This window comes from Genypterus blacodes, unplaced genomic scaffold (assembly GCF_046128005.1).
Source record: "Genypterus blacodes isolate CSIRO-AG114 ecotype Tasmania unplaced genomic scaffold, CSIRO-AGI_Gbla_v1 ptg000139l_1, whole genome shotgun sequence".
NCBI classification, from domain to species: domain Eukaryota; kingdom Metazoa; phylum Chordata; class Actinopteri; order Ophidiiformes; family Ophidiidae; genus Genypterus; species Genypterus blacodes.
The window spans coordinates 1,378,821-1,394,452 of NW_027466941.1; the positions used below are offsets into that span (position 1 = coordinate 1,378,821).

At 48.2% G+C, this 15,632-nt stretch overlaps 2 protein-coding genes across 2 annotated transcripts; one reads left to right on the forward strand and one right to left on the reverse strand.

Annotated features, from left to right (window-relative positions):
• The first annotated feature begins 203 nt into the window (after positions 1–203).
• Positions 204–11,844, forward strand: mapk9 (mitogen-activated protein kinase 9). The gene is made up of 12 exons (XM_076164927.1): positions 204–409; positions 4,788–4,934; positions 5,594–5,723; positions 6,363–6,421; positions 6,544–6,682; positions 6,792–6,957; positions 8,403–8,474; positions 8,840–9,022; positions 9,295–9,419; positions 9,501–9,564; positions 9,698–9,769; positions 9,858–11,844. Exons 2-12 carry the CDS (start codon positions 4,819–4,821, stop codon positions 9,992–9,994), a joined length of 1,263 nt encoding a protein of 420 aa, XP_076021042.1. The 5' UTR covers positions 204–409; positions 4,788–4,818; the 3' UTR covers positions 9,995–11,844.
• Positions 11,845–11,905: 61 nt separating this feature from the next.
• Positions 11,906–14,241, reverse strand: LOC143011886 (uncharacterized). Its single transcript, XM_076164888.1, has 2 exons — positions 13,223–14,241; positions 11,906–12,573 (listed from the first exon to the last, which is right to left on the reverse strand). Exons 1-2 carry the CDS (start codon positions 14,239–14,241, stop codon positions 12,336–12,338), a joined length of 1,257 nt encoding a protein of 418 aa, XP_076021003.1. The 3' UTR covers positions 11,906–12,335.
• Between the last annotated feature and the right edge of the window lie 1,391 nt (positions 14,242–15,632).

Genomic DNA, 15,632 nt, shown 5'->3' on the forward strand with positions numbered 1-15,632 from the left:
CAAATGTCAAAAATCACGAAATATTTTTTCCATTAAAACGAAAACAATTATTCTCGTGCTGAAAATACACAAATATTTCATGGGGAACGTTTATGGGGAGCACAACTAAAAACGTGGAAATTTCGGAACAAAAAAGTTTGCCGGAAAAAACTTTGTCCCACGTTGAACGTTGCGTGATGACGTCAGGCGCGTGCTCTCTCCGCTTGTTGTGGCGTCCCTTCCTCCGCGCCCGTCCGTCCCTCCGTGCTGCTGCTGCTGCTGCTGGAGTTCGCTCGGGTTCTGTCGTGACAGCTCGGGCAACGGTGCTCCCAAACTTTTCCCATTCTCGACTGTGCCTGGAAGACGGAGGGAGCGTATAATTCCGTGTTTTCGATGCATGGGAGTGCCCTGGGAGCGGTGAAGGGAGAAGGTAGGTACCGTGTGTGCCGCCGCCGTTACCGCCGCTGGTGGTGCCGCCGCCTCTACCGTCTGTTGGTCCGTCCGAGCTTTCTCTTGAGCTCCGGCCTGACTACCGCATTGACACCGGGGGAAGTGAAGGCGGGGGGAGCGGAGGGCCGCGGCGAGTTTGTGGGCAGAATTTGACGGGCTTTTGGCTCCGGTGACTTCGGCGGAATGACTCGGTGCTATCTGACTGCGTTGAGCCACTAGGGTGCCGGCGCTGATGCGGCCGTGGCGTGTGTCATACTGGTGACTTCATACCTCTGTGTGTATTTTAGTGCAGGAATGCTGGATGTGGGAATTACAATGATTCCCTGTCAGACCTATTCTTTGTCACAGGCTTATAATGTGTACATGACAGACATACTTCCTCTATATGTGCAGTATATATATATATATATAGTATGTATGTATATATAATACACATCTGCCAATGAATGACATCTCTGTAGGCCGGTGTTTCAGATTAACTAGTGACCACGTTATCTAGTGACTTGTAGCTGGAATGAGTCGCTGGTAGTGACCGTATAAGATTTAACATGTATATTTTAAGACGTTCAAACCTTATTTTATGACGACACTGCTCCTTATTATCGCATCTGTGGTTATATGGTCATTAAATTTACTTTTTTAAACAAAATGATTGCATACTGCTTCTATTTATATGGCAAATCAGTTTAAAGAAAATGTAATGAAAATAAAATGTTTTAAATAGTAGATTGAGATGTTTAGATGTCACTGTCCATCTATTATAATACAGTCAGTGACATATATTTTAATTAAAGTCAGATTCCAAATTATCTTCAGCTGGTTTTTATTAGTATTAAATTGCAATAATTAGGCATTTGCAGAGGGAACTAAATGACCTCTGTATGTTTTGAGTTTTCTCACATTTGGTTCTTTCAAAATGAACCAAACCCAGTTCATTAACCTGAACTTAAAAGGGACCCAGCTGCAAAATGACCCCAGTGATTTTTGAGACTTTAAAGGCAACCCAGGCCTCCCTTCGGTCCTCTTAGCTTTGATGAGATCTCAGACATCACATCACAATCATCCTTAAATATGTACCAACACTACATACAACACGCCACAGCTCAAGGCACCAGCTAACATGGACACCCTTTAATACAGAACACTGATTACACTCAGGTTCCCAAACCAACATCGCAGTCGCCTTCACATACTAAGCTGCCTACGATAACGACCTGTGCTCCCATTTCGCCTCTGTCTAGTGTTGTTGGCATGGTATCTGAAGATCAAGTCCCAACTTGTCAACAAATCAGAGAACCTGAAGTACCAAGTGTGATATGGGATTAGTCTGTCTTTACACCGTATCTACCCTGAAGCAGTTTAAGCTTAGATAAGTTGGCATGGTGTGTATGGACCAGCAGCACATTGTCAGCATACCATACTCCTGTACAAACGGCACACAGAAAATAAGCCAGGAGTTTGTCTGGTTGTGCTTCGTCTCAGCACACGTCAACACAAGATGAACCGAGCTACTTTAATATAACATAACAAACATAACGCGCTATACTCAACTGCGATCGAGACTGAAACGTGATTAAACTGTGAGCATGGATGGAATTACTTGGAATCCAAACTGACTACCATCCCACCCACCCCCCCATCCCCTACTGCGATTAAACGCATCATCGTTTAATACCTCAGACCCCCAGAGTGGACCAGACTGAGCAGCACAGGGATCACAAGCCTTAGGTTGAAATTAATAGTCCCTTTGATGAAGGCGGATGAGATCACTGCTCCGTTCCTTCTGTAGTAAAAATGATCAAAGTCACATGATGAACCTCCAGCTTCAGAGAGAACTATTTACTCGCTCTGTATCTTTTCAATTATTTCCACTAAGTATCCGGTTGATAATCATTTCCTGGATAAATCACATTTGCTACACCAGACATTGTAGTTCTGTAATTATTCGGCTTTCCTCCTGTTTAACATTCCAGTCTCTGACGGTTTAATTGTTGGCTCGTGTGTGTGTGTGTGCGTGTGTGTGTGTGTGTGTGTGTGTGTGTGTGTGTGTGTGCGCGCATGTGCGTGTGCGTTTGTTAAAAGGGGTTGTTAAACATTTATCTCTGCTGTAAAATTCAATATGACTAAAAGCACTTAATATAGCTACACATTTGCTTTGAGCCGTATTATTGCAGCGATTACTATAATTATTCTGCGTTATACAAGTCCTTATCCTGATGCTCGGTTTAATTTTCACCATAACATTTTAAATTGAGGGAATAACAAATAATGGAAAGGGTGTTGGCTGTTCAATTCACTTAAAATCGCCCGAACGATTCAGTTAAATATACAATTCTTGGATCCAAAATAAGCCGCTCAGGCCTTCATCAGTGGTCCACATGTTCAGATGAGACATGATCATTCTGTCAATGCTAATTTAATCCAATTGAAGTGGCGATTGTCCGTCTGTCTGCCTGTCTGTGTGTTTCTGAGCCTGGTTGTGTCACCGTGCCTCTGTTGTTCCCTATCAAAGACCGTCTCTATCGCCCCGTAGCTGTGCTGACTCAGCTGTATGTGTAAAGTCTGCTCCGGCTTTACAGTAAGGGAAGGATTGTCGTTTTCATATTTCCTTCACGGTGCTTGTTTATCTTAATCGGTTTGTTCTCAACCCGGTGCTAGGTATAATAACAAGTCTGGATGAATGTGATTCACTCAGTAATCACCGGAGGAAAGCTGTAATAAAAGGTGGATTTGTCAGCAGCGTTCAGTCCCGCGTTGGGCATTTTAGGACTCTGCCACGGGGAGGAAGATGGGAAGAGAGCAGAGAGGACAGAAAAGAATGATTGGAGCATAAAACAACGGCAAAGGAAGACAAAGGCCAAGGGAGAGAGAGGGAGAGAGAGAGGTCTTTGCAGCTCTCTCTCTCTCTCTCTGGGTGCAGCGAACGAACAAGCTGAACCTAAGATGTGAACAGAAGGAGGTGAAGCACAGGGAGGAAGAAGAGGAAGAGAGAAAGAGATGGAGGGAGGAGGAGAAGGATTCATTTTTCATCTGAGCAATAGTGTGGTGACTTACACCTCCTACATCTGAAAGCCAGCTATTCAATATATGTGTGTGTGTGTGTGTGTGTGTGTGTGTGTGTGTGTGTGTGTGTGTGTGTGTGTGTGTGTGTGTGTGTGTGTGTGTGTGTGTGTGTGCATTAAGTTTATTTGCTTGGTTATAAAACACAATGTGATAAAAATAGAAGGGCAAAGCTACAGAACAGAAGAATAATGGAAACTGGAAACAATGCAAAAGCAACAAAACCAAAGCAGAGAGGCATCATGGCGTGAGATCACTGGGGATTAGAGGAGGCAGAATGTCAAATAAAGTTTATTTTAAATTGCAGGTGTGCACAATGATAACGACCAACATGATGTCATTGGATACACAAATCTGATGGTAGTTTGTGGGCGTGTCTTGTCAGATTAGTCTATATTGGCCAAATTTGAGTCTTTACAGAGTTTTTTGGAATCATATTTGAAGCTGTAATTAACAAATGTTTGATGCACTTGATGATTTCCTGCACTGATTAATGGATTGTCAAATTTCCACTCGATCATCTGTCATCAATCTGTCAGTTCAGTGATGATTGAAGCAGCGATTCCGGCCAATAAAGGGACGGAGGAGCGTTGCTGCTGTGTGGGATCATAGACTCCTCTGCTGGCTGCTCCATCAGACTCCATTTAACCTGTGTCTGCTTTGTGGAGGAATGACAAACAACCATGACTGTGTGATAACTACACACACACACACACACACACACACACACACACACACACACAGAGGCGCACACACATGCTGCTGTGTCCTCACCCACACACACACAAACAAACCCTCGCTTTTGGCTAAGAATAATACTCCCTCTCTGCTTCCTGCATGAACAATCATCTCTAACACTTCCATATGATTTATACACACACAGAGACACACACAGCATCTGTTAACATGTATTAATAACCCACATGCTTATTCCATATTGACTCACTTGTTGTGAAACTGAAGATTAGGAATTATAAACCTGCTTTACGTGAATCGTGTGTGTGTGTGTGTGTGTGTGTGTGTGTGTGTGTGTGTGTGTGTGTGTGTGTGTGTGTGTGTGTGTGTGTGTGTGTGTGTGTGTGTGTGTGTGTGTGTGTGTGTGTGTGTGTGTGTGTGTGTGTGTGTGTGTGTGTGTGTGTGTGTGTGTGTGTGTGTGTGTGCGCGCGCGTGCGTGCGTGTGTGTGTGTGCGCGCAGTCATGAGCCTCAGGATGTCCAAGTTGTCGGTCGCTGTTTCTCTGCCCCTGTGCATCCCTGTGTTTATTTTTACACGTGTGTGTGTGTGTGTGTCTCGTTGCAGACAGTGCTGGTGGGCCTGACTGTTCAGCAGGATGAGTGAGGCGGACAGCCAGTTCTACAGCGTCCAGGTGGGAGACTCCACCTTCACTGTACTGAAGCGTTACCAGCAGCTCCGTGCCATCGGCTCCGGGGCCCAGGGCATCGTCTGGTGAGGCCACTGAGACTTCTCTTCCTCCTTTGAATCCTTGACAAAGACACCAAGGCCTTCCTGTTTGAGGAAATACGTCTTTTGCATGAGTGAGGTTAAATGTCGGGGCCTCATTGTAGCAGTGTTGACATTTAGCTTTCCTATAAATGCTGCATAGATTTTCAAAGATTTAATGAACATTTGATCTTAACTTCAAAACCAAAATTGTTCCCAATCCAGTGGGCAGGTTGCGTTGAAGTCTCTGCTCTCCTGAGGATGATCCATCGCTGTGATTTGACCTTCTACTTAAAACGTCACCTTTGCACGCGAGGGATCCCGTGATGTTTTAGTTAAATCGCAGGCAAATGAGCTGGAATGGGGAAAGAGTGTGAACACAACAGGGACACACACTCTGGAGAGAAGGCAGAGTAGAGTAACCTGCAGCGAAAGGCGAGGAAGACTATGTTGGTTATATATGAGGAAAGAGCAGAAAGTACATTAGAAGTTAGAGAATAATCCAGATGAGTGGCTGTGGTGTCGTTGTTTTTATTGCCTCCTCTGTTATCGCCTGCTCTTTTGTTGCTTTGTGCGCCGGTCGTAAGCTTTTACCCGGACGGACGCTTTTACCTCCGCCCTCTGATCGTCTCCCTGTGTGTGTGTGTGTGTGTGTGTGTGCTCAGCTCCGCTTTAGATACGGTCCTCGGCATCCCGGTGGCGGTGAAGAAGCTGTGCCGGCCCTTCCAGAACCAGACCCACGCCAAGCGAGCCTACAGGGAGCTGGTGCTGCTCAAATGTGTCAACCACAAAAACGTACGCCTTTGATTTGAATGTCAGCCGAATGTCATGTGTGTTCACTCCTGCTGGATTATGCACAAGCTCATCGAGGCGAGCACGGAATTTGTAGCGACCTTTGAGACAGAAAGTGACGCAGTTTGCTGTATATTGTTGTTGCAGTAATCCAGAGTATCGTAGAGGAACTTTGTGTCCTGAATTTGAGATTAATTAACTTAATATGGTTTGTATTAATGAACATTTAAACTGAGTGTAAATGCCTCAGATTTTAGGGCTCCTCTTCATCCAGAGGATTGTTTGAGGCTCATGTTGGTCAAGTGCCAGAGCAGACTGCAGCTCCCAGAATGCCTCATCAATCACAGGGTCGGTTTGATATCGATGGTTAAGTTATGTAGGTCAGAAAATGTTTTTGCCGAGATTTTAATTATCGCCGGTTGATGAGATCACATTAGCTCAAAGCAGACGGCGTACACGCTCTCTGGTTAGACAACAGAAATATGACAATAACGCATTAACTTGAGGAATGGAGGGTCAACATCATGTGAATCAAACTGACTGAGTGCTCCGCTCTCTGTGCGGCTCCTCTCCTCTCCGCTGTGGATTGGATGTGGAGACGGAGTAACAGAGTGGACTAATGGTCCGTCTCTCTGCTTGCAGATCATTCGTCTGATCAATGTGTTCACGCCTCAGAAGTCCCTGGAGGAATTCCAGGATCTGTGAGTCGCAGTGGAGAGTTTTGCTGTCCACTCTGTGCAGAATCTTAAGTGGAAGCTTCTTCTTCTTCCGTTTGTTCTTCATCTATTTCTCTGAACACCCTCCTCTGCCCGCTCCCCTTCAGGTATCTGGTCATGGAGCTGATGGATGCCAGCCTGTGCCAGGTGATCCACATGGACCTGGACCACGAGAGGATGTCCTACCTGCTGTACCAGATCCTCTGCGGCATCCGGCACCTGCACTCTGCTGGCATCATCCATAGGGTAACGTGACTCAGGGGATTAAGTCAACCTTCAGTCGACCTTTATAAAAGAAACCTAAATTACAAAACAGTTCCCCAGCAGAAAGGTCATTTTGTTTGTGTTCTCCCAGGACCTGAAGCCCAGCAACATCGTGGTGAAGTCAGACTGCACCCTGAAGATCCTGGACTTTGGCTTGGCGAGGACAGCGTGCACTAACTTCATGATGACTCCCTACGTGGTGACCAGATACTACAGAGCCCCCGAGGTCATCCTGGGCATGAAGTACAAGGAGAACGGTACGCTGCCCTCAGGGCTCTGCAGGTTTAGAGATAGCTCAGATCGTGCGTTGATGCAGCGCACAGTTCCATATCAGCCCGGCCGTAGTTGTTTATCGTTATCGGTCTTATTGATTCCCGATGATGGCGATGAATGTCCTCGCCGCTGTGCTGCAGTGGATCTGCGGTCACTTGGCTACAGAACGGCTGAAATGATCTCACACACACACACACACACACACACACACACACACACACACACACACACAATCCTCCATGCTTCCCTCTCCATCTGTTCCACATTTCCACAGTTGTTTCTCACTAAGCGGGGATGCAGATCTACAGGAACACTTTGTCTTTACAGCAGAGCATACGTGAGAGACATCAGCACAGCTTAAGACTTCAGATTGTACTTGAAATTAGCTGAACACTAATTTGCCTGACACCAGGACATCCATCCAGCCTTTTATCTGAACCAGCTCAACCGGAAAGTAATGTTGGAAATGATCCATCACAGGATTAAGGAAACTTACAAATCAGTCAGTCATGTTAGAGGAGGTGAGCTACTGTACCTCCGGCTTCATTCTGCACCAGTGAAGTGTGTGTGTGTGTGTGTGTGTGTGTGTGTGTGTGTGTGTGTGTGTGTGTGTGTGTGTGTGTGTGTGTGTGTGTGTGTGTGTGTGTGTGTGTGTGTGTGTGTGTGTGTGTGTGTGTGTGTGTGTGTGTGTGTGTGTGTGTGTGTGTGTGTGTGTGTGTGTGTGTGTGTGTGTGTGTGTGTGTCCTCAGCTGAGTGGTAAAACCTTTTAAAACGAGCCCCTGGTTTAATCAGCGTTTTTTCTGTGACCTGGCCCAACAGGAAACCAAGCTGCCTGATCAGATCTGTCACATAAATAGAGCCCACACGGCGTCACAGTTTATAGGTGGAATTAACGGTTTGCACGTATTCCCTGAGTACAGTCGACCCCGACGTGATCCGCAGACGTTACAGCAGCAGAAAAGTGTTTACTGCAATGAATCAGGAGAGAAAAAGAGAGAGAGGCGTTTTTCTTTTACCAGGACTGTTTACAGAGGAGAAGTGAGCAACACGACGACGACATCCTTCTCTGCTAAGCACACACACACACCCACCCACCCACACCCACACACACACACAGATACGTGCTTGTGCAGGAAAGCGTGTGTGTGAGAGAGTAACAGCTGTGTACACTGATAAGCGGACCTCTGGAGCGGAGGAGTAACGGCCCGGGAGAGTTTGTCCGCTCCCCGAGTCGGCGAGAAGAGAGAGAAGAACACGGCGAAATAAAACAGAGCCCAGATTCACCTTTAGAAATGTTCAGCCTTTCAGCTTAAACCCTGGAGTGTTACTGCAGTGCTCTCATTTGTGTGTTTTGTTGGATCCTACCTGCTCATTTCTATTGATTCTTGTGCGTCTGCCTGTATGTTAATGTGTTCCTCTCTGTTCCCAGTGGATATCTGGTCAGTGGGGTGCATCATGGGAGAAATGGTGAAGGGCAGCGTCATCTTCCAGGGCACGGACCGTATCCTTCCCGGCTCGCTCCGTCTCCCCCCCCCTTCCCCTCGTCGGCTCATTCACACCCCATCAGCTTCCGCTTAGCGCCGTTTATCTCGTCTTAGCACACCGATCGCTCCCCCGCCTCTCCTCTGTCTCCAAACGCTCCACCACCAGATGATGTCTTCAGGCGTCCTTGTTTTATGGAGCAGAATGCTTTCAATCTGGTGACAAAGTCTTTTTGACCACACTTCAGTCAGTCAGCGGCGTTCCTCCATGTGCTCAGCTGAGTTCATCACTGAATATGGAGGAAACACTGATGAGTCACTCTGCTGTCATGTGTACATGCTAACACCCCAGCTGTTTCTTTTCCTTAACAAGCGACTTGTCCAGACATTGACCAGTGGAACAAGGTGATCGAGGTTCTGGGAACACCCAGTCTGGAGTTTATGAACCGTCTGATGGAGACGGTGAGGAACTACGTGATGAATAAACCTCAGTACCCTGGGGTCAGCTTCGCCGAGCTCTTCCCCGACTGGGCCTTCCCTTCTGACTCAGAACATGACAAGCTGAAGAGTAAGTGTTCAGGGCGTTAACATGTCTGATATTTCTATTAACCGCAATCAGTGGCTCTCTGTCGGAGTGAAAGAGGTCACGAGTCGCTCCTCGTTCAATCTGTGGAGGAGATCACATCCCTGTAACGAGGGAACAGAGCGTGACATCGCCTGAGACGTTACCCAACGCTGCAAGAGGAAGCAATCAATTCTCATGAAGCCCACTTAAAAAGAGCTGATGTCATCGTCATGTTTCCATAGTAACACTTGCCCTTCCTTTTGTGTCCACGACAGCGGGCCAAGCGCGGGACCTGCTGTCCAAAATGCTCGTCATCGACCCCGAGAGCCGCATCTCTGTGGAGGAGGCCCTCAATCACCCCTACATCCACGTGTGGTACGACCCGGCCGAGGCCGACGCGGTGAGTTGGACCGCTCCGTCGGTGTAACTCCTAACAAACTGTGTGTGACCTTGATGTCATCTATTCGTCTCTGTTTCACAGCCGCCTCCCCAGATCTGCGATAAACAGCTGGAAGAGAGGGAGCACAGCATCGATCAGTGGAAAGGTGGGATGCACCGCCCTCTAGGGAAATCTATCAGCACTGCAGTCTGCAATCATCCTCCCCTCGTGTTGTAATTATGCCTGCCAAGTAATCAGGCTGAAGCGATGCTTATCATTCATTTCCTGTCTCTCCACAGAGCTCATTTATGACGAAGTAATCGACTGGGAGGAAAGAAACAAAAATGGGCTGATGAAAGAAGATTGTTCAGGTACATCTTCCTCATTTCCCATCACAGTCAATTGTTTATTGTCGATTAGAAAATTCCCTGAGCTTTGCATGTGTTGGGCTCTCATCAGATGTCGTGTCTGGCTCCGCCTCCCAGTCGTCATCGGCCAACGACATCTCGTCCATGTCCACGGAGCACACGCTGGCCTCGGACACGGACAGCAGCAGCATCGACACACTGACGGGGCAGCTGGACGAGAGTCAGTGAAGCCCACAGCCTTCTCCTGTATACAAACCATCCAGATATCAGTACGCCTTCACTTCCTCCCCCCCTCCTCTCTCCCTCTCCCTTTTTGTTTTCATTTTGAATGATTTCTCGCCGTTGTTACCTTCAACAAATAGGTTTATTTTTCTATTTTCTTTCGGTGTGTGATCTAGTTTGGTGCTGCTTTGAACCTCTTGAGTTCAGCTTCAGTTTCTCTCTTGTGGGCTCCTAGCTGCTGCCTAGAGGCCACAGCTTTGAAATCTATTCAGTCAAAGGTTTGGTTCACTCTCATTCTGTGGATAGTCGTCTTTTCTTTTCACCGGATTGACGACGCACAACATTATCAGGAGTAGGTGGGGTACTGTTGTCCGTCCTGAACGCCTGTGTTTTAATAGTTTGATATGTTTTAGAGCAGGTTAACGTCATGGGTTAGACACACATTGAACACAAACCACAGCTGCCCACCGCTCTTGTGCATGTTATACTTAATCGAACAAAAGCTTTACAACAAGTCGATCGCACAAAACCACCTGAGGATCAAACACTAAACCCTAGCTGGGCAGTATTGCAACCCGCCCGCCCGCCTGCCCCGCCCCGCCCCGCCCCGCCCCGGCTGCTGCTGCTGCTTTCCACACAGTGTTTTTATAATTCCATGGCTACAGAGTGATGTGGATTTTGAGCTTTTACTCCCGACAGCCAGGGGGAGCTGTGGTTGCCGTGTTTACCATTTTTAATTTCCCTCCCCCCCGATATAATGAGCTCTTTGTAACGATGTCATGATCTGACCCCCTCATTGTGGACGTAGACCCTTTCATCACACATAGGTGAAGTGTGTTTGTTTTAAGAAATTAAGTGTACATGTAGAAGTATATACTGCAACAACAACGACCCCGCCCCCCTCTGACGTCACGGTACAGACTATCAGTGTGTGTGTGTGTGTATCAAAAAGAAACAGCATAATCCTGTAAATGTGGGAGAGGCAAAAGGATCCATGTAGTTGTATTTATTTTTTAAGCTCTTGCAAAATGTTGCACACACTCCCATGTGGGGCTCCGTGGTAATCAAGTTCATTGTCAAAGCATCTCCTTGACAACCCAACCCACGGGCCGCTACCGCTCTAAACCATTCCATTCGTACCGGAACCGAATCGAATCACGAACCGCCCGTCACGTAGTTCACATCTAAATGCAGTCAAACATGAATAACCGTGTTTAACTCGCATGTTAGGCGTCAATGATGCCTTTAAGTTCTTCTTGTTATAAAGAGAATTTGCTTCTCTTACTTACAGAGCCGTCACGGTTCTGAAAGCCTCGTTTGAGAGATTGTTTTTCCTTGTATGCCTATACACGCACGCCTGTGTGTGTGTGTGTGTGTGTGTGTGTGTGTGTGTGTGTGTGTGTGTGTGTGTGTGTGTGTGTGTGTGTGTGTGTGTGTGTGTGTGTGTGATCTATGTACTGTGCTGCACTCTCCTCCTTTATCTTCTTATGAATTGTCCTTGGAAGACAGCAGTCGCCCCCCCAGTCGCCTGTACAGGAAAAGTCTGTGGAAGGAAGTTTGCTAAGCAGTGTGAAGCAGAGAGTTCTTCACGGCGTAGATTACGGAGGAGACTGCGGGGTCCTGAATGGAGATGAGGCACCCCGCAGCTCGAGACGGACTTTGAAAATGGGCCGCGGAGTTGCTCATCGCAGACTGATGTCATAGTGTGACGGACATGTAGGGAATCTGACACTACGGAGTCATGGAACACTTATCAAGCAGCAGATTGTACTCTTCTCTTTTGTTTTCCTTTTTCTAAACTCATTCAGTCATTGCCTTAAGCGACCAGAGGAAGCGGCCCGACTCGCTCCGATTGGTGTCATTGGAAAAAAAGTACACAAGTACACAGTGCTCAACATCTCATGTGTTTAGCACATCTGAAAGACGCTCCATGGTGTACACACACATCACTGTACGGCTCACGTATCTGCAGTTTTGGTTCACGTTTTATTTTCAGAGATGTCCTGTAATTGCAACGATCACACTTCTGCCACTCAGCCAACATCTTTTGCCTTTACTCAATAAAGTGAAATCCGTGAATATTTCTCATAGTTATGTTTTCTATTTCTTCTCCTGACTGTGATTCTCCTCTTAATGTAAGGATTTTCAGGGGAATTACATCCAAACTAGACACTCAGTGGTCTCAGGATGTAATCTCGCTGAAAATTGTTAATTAAAATGAGTAAAATCTCTTTAATGAATGTGAACATTTAACAAACAGTGAACTAATCAGTCTTGTGCCTCCTTCCCCCCCACACACACACTGTTCAAGCCTTTAGCACACACACACACACACACACATTCTTCCTCACAAGCCCTTGACTATGCACTCCGTCTTCTTGGCTTCGTTGTTGAGCTCGCCGAAGGTGTCGAAGAACTGCTCCATCTCTCTCTGCTGATCGCCGTTGCGGTGTTCGGCGGCGGCTCGCCCTCTCTCCGACTCCACAATCTTAACCTGCACCGCCTGGTACCACTGTCGCTGCTGTATGAGGTTCGTCCTCAGCCGAATCACCTCGACCTGTAGCTCCTCGTTCCTCTGCTCGAGGCTGAAGGGAGAAACAAATAGGGCACAAAAAAAACAATCTCAATCAATGGATGCCTGCTAATATCTCCTTTCTGCTGAGCTAATCTGTGTTTCGCTGTCGACTCCCTCTTCTCCTTGCCAAACACTACCAATGTGTGACCTTAGACTCGCTCTATCTATATCAGTAATGAATGAGGCATGCGTTTGTGTCGAGGTCAGCAGCATGGCCCCTTAAATTAGCTCTCTTTCCAGTAGCATGAGCTGTTTCTGTAGGTCAACCTCAGTGGCTGTGCGAAGCCCGAGTAACCATAGGGAACAGTCGAGTACATGTGTGTAATGCATCTATCTTGACATGCACTGTGTTAACAACCCGGTACTTTAATCGCAGCAGTGCATCATGGGAACCCTCAGGAGAACGCTGGCAGTAAGCACTTCTCAGGGTTGTTCTCAGCAGTTGTTGAATGCAATGTGAACTCAGCAGGATATGGGGTGACACAAGGGTCAAGAGAGTGACCAGAGTCTTAACTGGACACACACACACTCGCACACACGCCTTTTATTCATGTGCTAGCTTTCACTGGAAGCTGTAGTTATAGCAAAATCTGTCTAAACTATGTTAAATATGTGGGAAACAAATTTTAGAATCATGTAACAAATTTCAACCTGTTTACCTGAGGATGCGTTCCTCGTACTCCTCTCGCTGTCGGCCTATCTGCTGCTGCAGGTTGGTGAGGAGGCTGCGGAGGGCGCTGGCGTTGGGGTCAGCCAGAGGTACAGGTGGGGGCTCCCTAGGACCCCAGGCCGGCTGCTCCGGATTCTGGGCTTCCTCTCGAGGCCACAGGGCTTGACCCATAGGGGGTTGAGGGGGACTTGCTGCAAGCTGCGGCTGAGGAAGCGACATCGGGACCTGGGGTGGCAGCACCGGCACTGACTGTTCAAATGTACAGGATCCTGAGGCCGGTTCTGGTTCTGATTCTTGCTCTTGGGTCTTTTGCTGGCCTGGATTTGGCTCCTGGTTACTAGATTCACTTCCAGGGAGCATGATCTCACAGGAGGACCAGGAGCTCTTCTCTGCACTCAATCCGTCTTCCTCCATCAGGTCCTGCATCAGCTCAGGGGCCCAAGCTTGGTACATCTGCTCCTGCCATCGCTCCTGGAAGCTGGTGTCCATGTCTGTGACCTCCTGGACGCTGCCAGGGCTCCCAGCTTCAGGGAGGTTATCATAGACAGACAGAGCGCTGGTGTGCTCCTGGCTCTGTGATGGACTGGGGCTCCGGTTGGGACGAACCCTGTCCTCTCCTCTGTTCTGCACCTCCCCTCTAACTCCCTCCGGACCTCTCCGTCCTCCTCTTCCAGTGTTTATGTCTCGAGGCAGCTCAGCTCCTTGACCCGGTCTTCCCAGGCCCACGCTCCAGCTGCAGTAGCTGTGCTCTGGCCAGCCGCCAGGGCCTCTTCCCCCACCGACAAGTGTGGGAACCTGGGCCACAGCTGGGGCCGGAGCAGGCGTAGGGCCGGGGGGCTTTGAGAGTCTGGTTACAGCCGGACACAGAACTCTACTCTCCATTTCCTTTTCCTTACGCCTGTCTGTCCCTTTCTGGGCATAGGGTGGGCAGTAGTTGTCATAAAGGGGGTCCGTGGCACTGGAGCTGGCTCTGGTCAGGGTCTCAGCAGGAAGACAGTGCAGCTCCATGATCCAACCGAGCACATGGGGGGTTGACTGAGAGTCTTGGATCACCGCCCTCCCCTCCTCTGTCTGCTGTAAACCTGGGGTTCAAGCTTTGGATGGTGGATTTGTGAGCGTGGTGCAGAGCCAAGAAAGTGGTGATGAGTCTCGGGGAGAAGGAGGCGTAGCAGCGCTCCTCCCCCTAACCCGCCTCACTGCTGTGCTCCTCAAGCCGTTGCCTAATGGTAATCAGGCTGTATCGTGGGTGTAGCCGGCTCAGACTGTTAGTGTGTGTGGTGCGTGTGTGCATTTGCGTGCGTGCGTCCGTGCGCGCGCGCGTGTGTGTGTGTGTCTTTAAGCAGGACTGACATCAGCTGTTGCTTTAGCCCAGCTTCTGAGGGAGGGAGCAGGGTGTAATAGAGTCTGGCTCATTCCGAAAGACAGTCACACATAACTGCAACCACAGAAATAGACGGTGGCCCGGGCACAACGTGTGAAACAGACACAATGAACCCCAGACACGTAAATCTACACACACACATTAAGACTAAATGAGCCCTAATGTAACCGCCAAGCTGATTGATGACATAGTGACACACTGATTATCTGGATTATACTGATTTTTACTGCATGGAGGCAACCGGCTCATAAATTTCTATTCCTCCTTTTAACAGTTGATCCATATCTGCGGGTGTGTTAGCAGCTAAGTGCTCATGCTGCAGACACTGTTTGCCACCGGGGAGTCTCCAGCTATAAATTTCCCTCCTGTGTGAGAGCAGCTCAGCTCAGAGGCCGGTGGACTCCTGCCATCCGCTGCAGCCTGGTGACAAATTACACCGCCGCCGCCGCCGCCCCCGTTCATCAAATCACAGCGGCTGCAGCTTGAGGGGGGAAGAGGTTAGTTTATAGGGGCACAGGTGAGATGCATGATGGGAGGAGAGGAGAGGAGATGGAGAGAAAGTGAGGGAGAAGGTCATTTCCGGGTGAGAGGTGAGGAATTTGTGCAGTTTTTTAACTCACGCACACATACAGTACACGCACTACCAGAACATTACCACAGATGTCCACCAGGTGGGGCTGCAGGCTGCCGTGTGAGTCGAAGCTGTTGGGCGGTGTACCTTCATATTCATCACGCACATTTTGCAGAGTGTGGGCGATGCTCCAATGATGCTGCACAAGCCAAAGAATGTGACACACAGCGCACACACACATGTAAGAGCCACGCTGGACTCTTCACATGTAACTATTTACGCTTTACATTAGAGTAACGTCTCATTTTGGGAACCTTTTGTGGCTCTTCTTCAGTCCAGATCACATTTAATCCACCATTAGTCATGATTTCCTCTCTGATGTCTCATTTCTGGACTCATATTTCCCAGAGTTGGTTGGATGTTTGAGCTCTAGTGATGCAGCATTCA

Coding starts and splice junctions, on each gene's coding strand:
- mapk9 (XM_076164927.1), top strand. CDS start 4,819: ATGAGTGAGGCGGACAGCCAGTTCTACAGCGTCCAGGTGGGAGACTCC. Junction 5,724..6,362: donor AATGTGTCAACCACAAAAAC/GTACGCCTTTGA, acceptor CTCTGCTTGCAG/ATCATTCGTCTGATCAATGT. Junction 9,023..9,294: donor AGAACATGACAAGCTGAAGA/GTAAGTGTTCAG, acceptor TGTCCACGACAG/CGGGCCAAGCGCGGGACCTG.
- LOC143011886 (XM_076164888.1), bottom strand. CDS start 14,241: ATGGAGCTGCACTGTCTTCCTGCTGAGACCCTGACCAGAGCCAGCTCC. Junction 12,574..13,222: donor TACGAGGAACGCATCCTCAG/GTAAACAGGTTG, acceptor TTCTCCCTTCAG/CCTCGAGCAGAGGAACGAGG.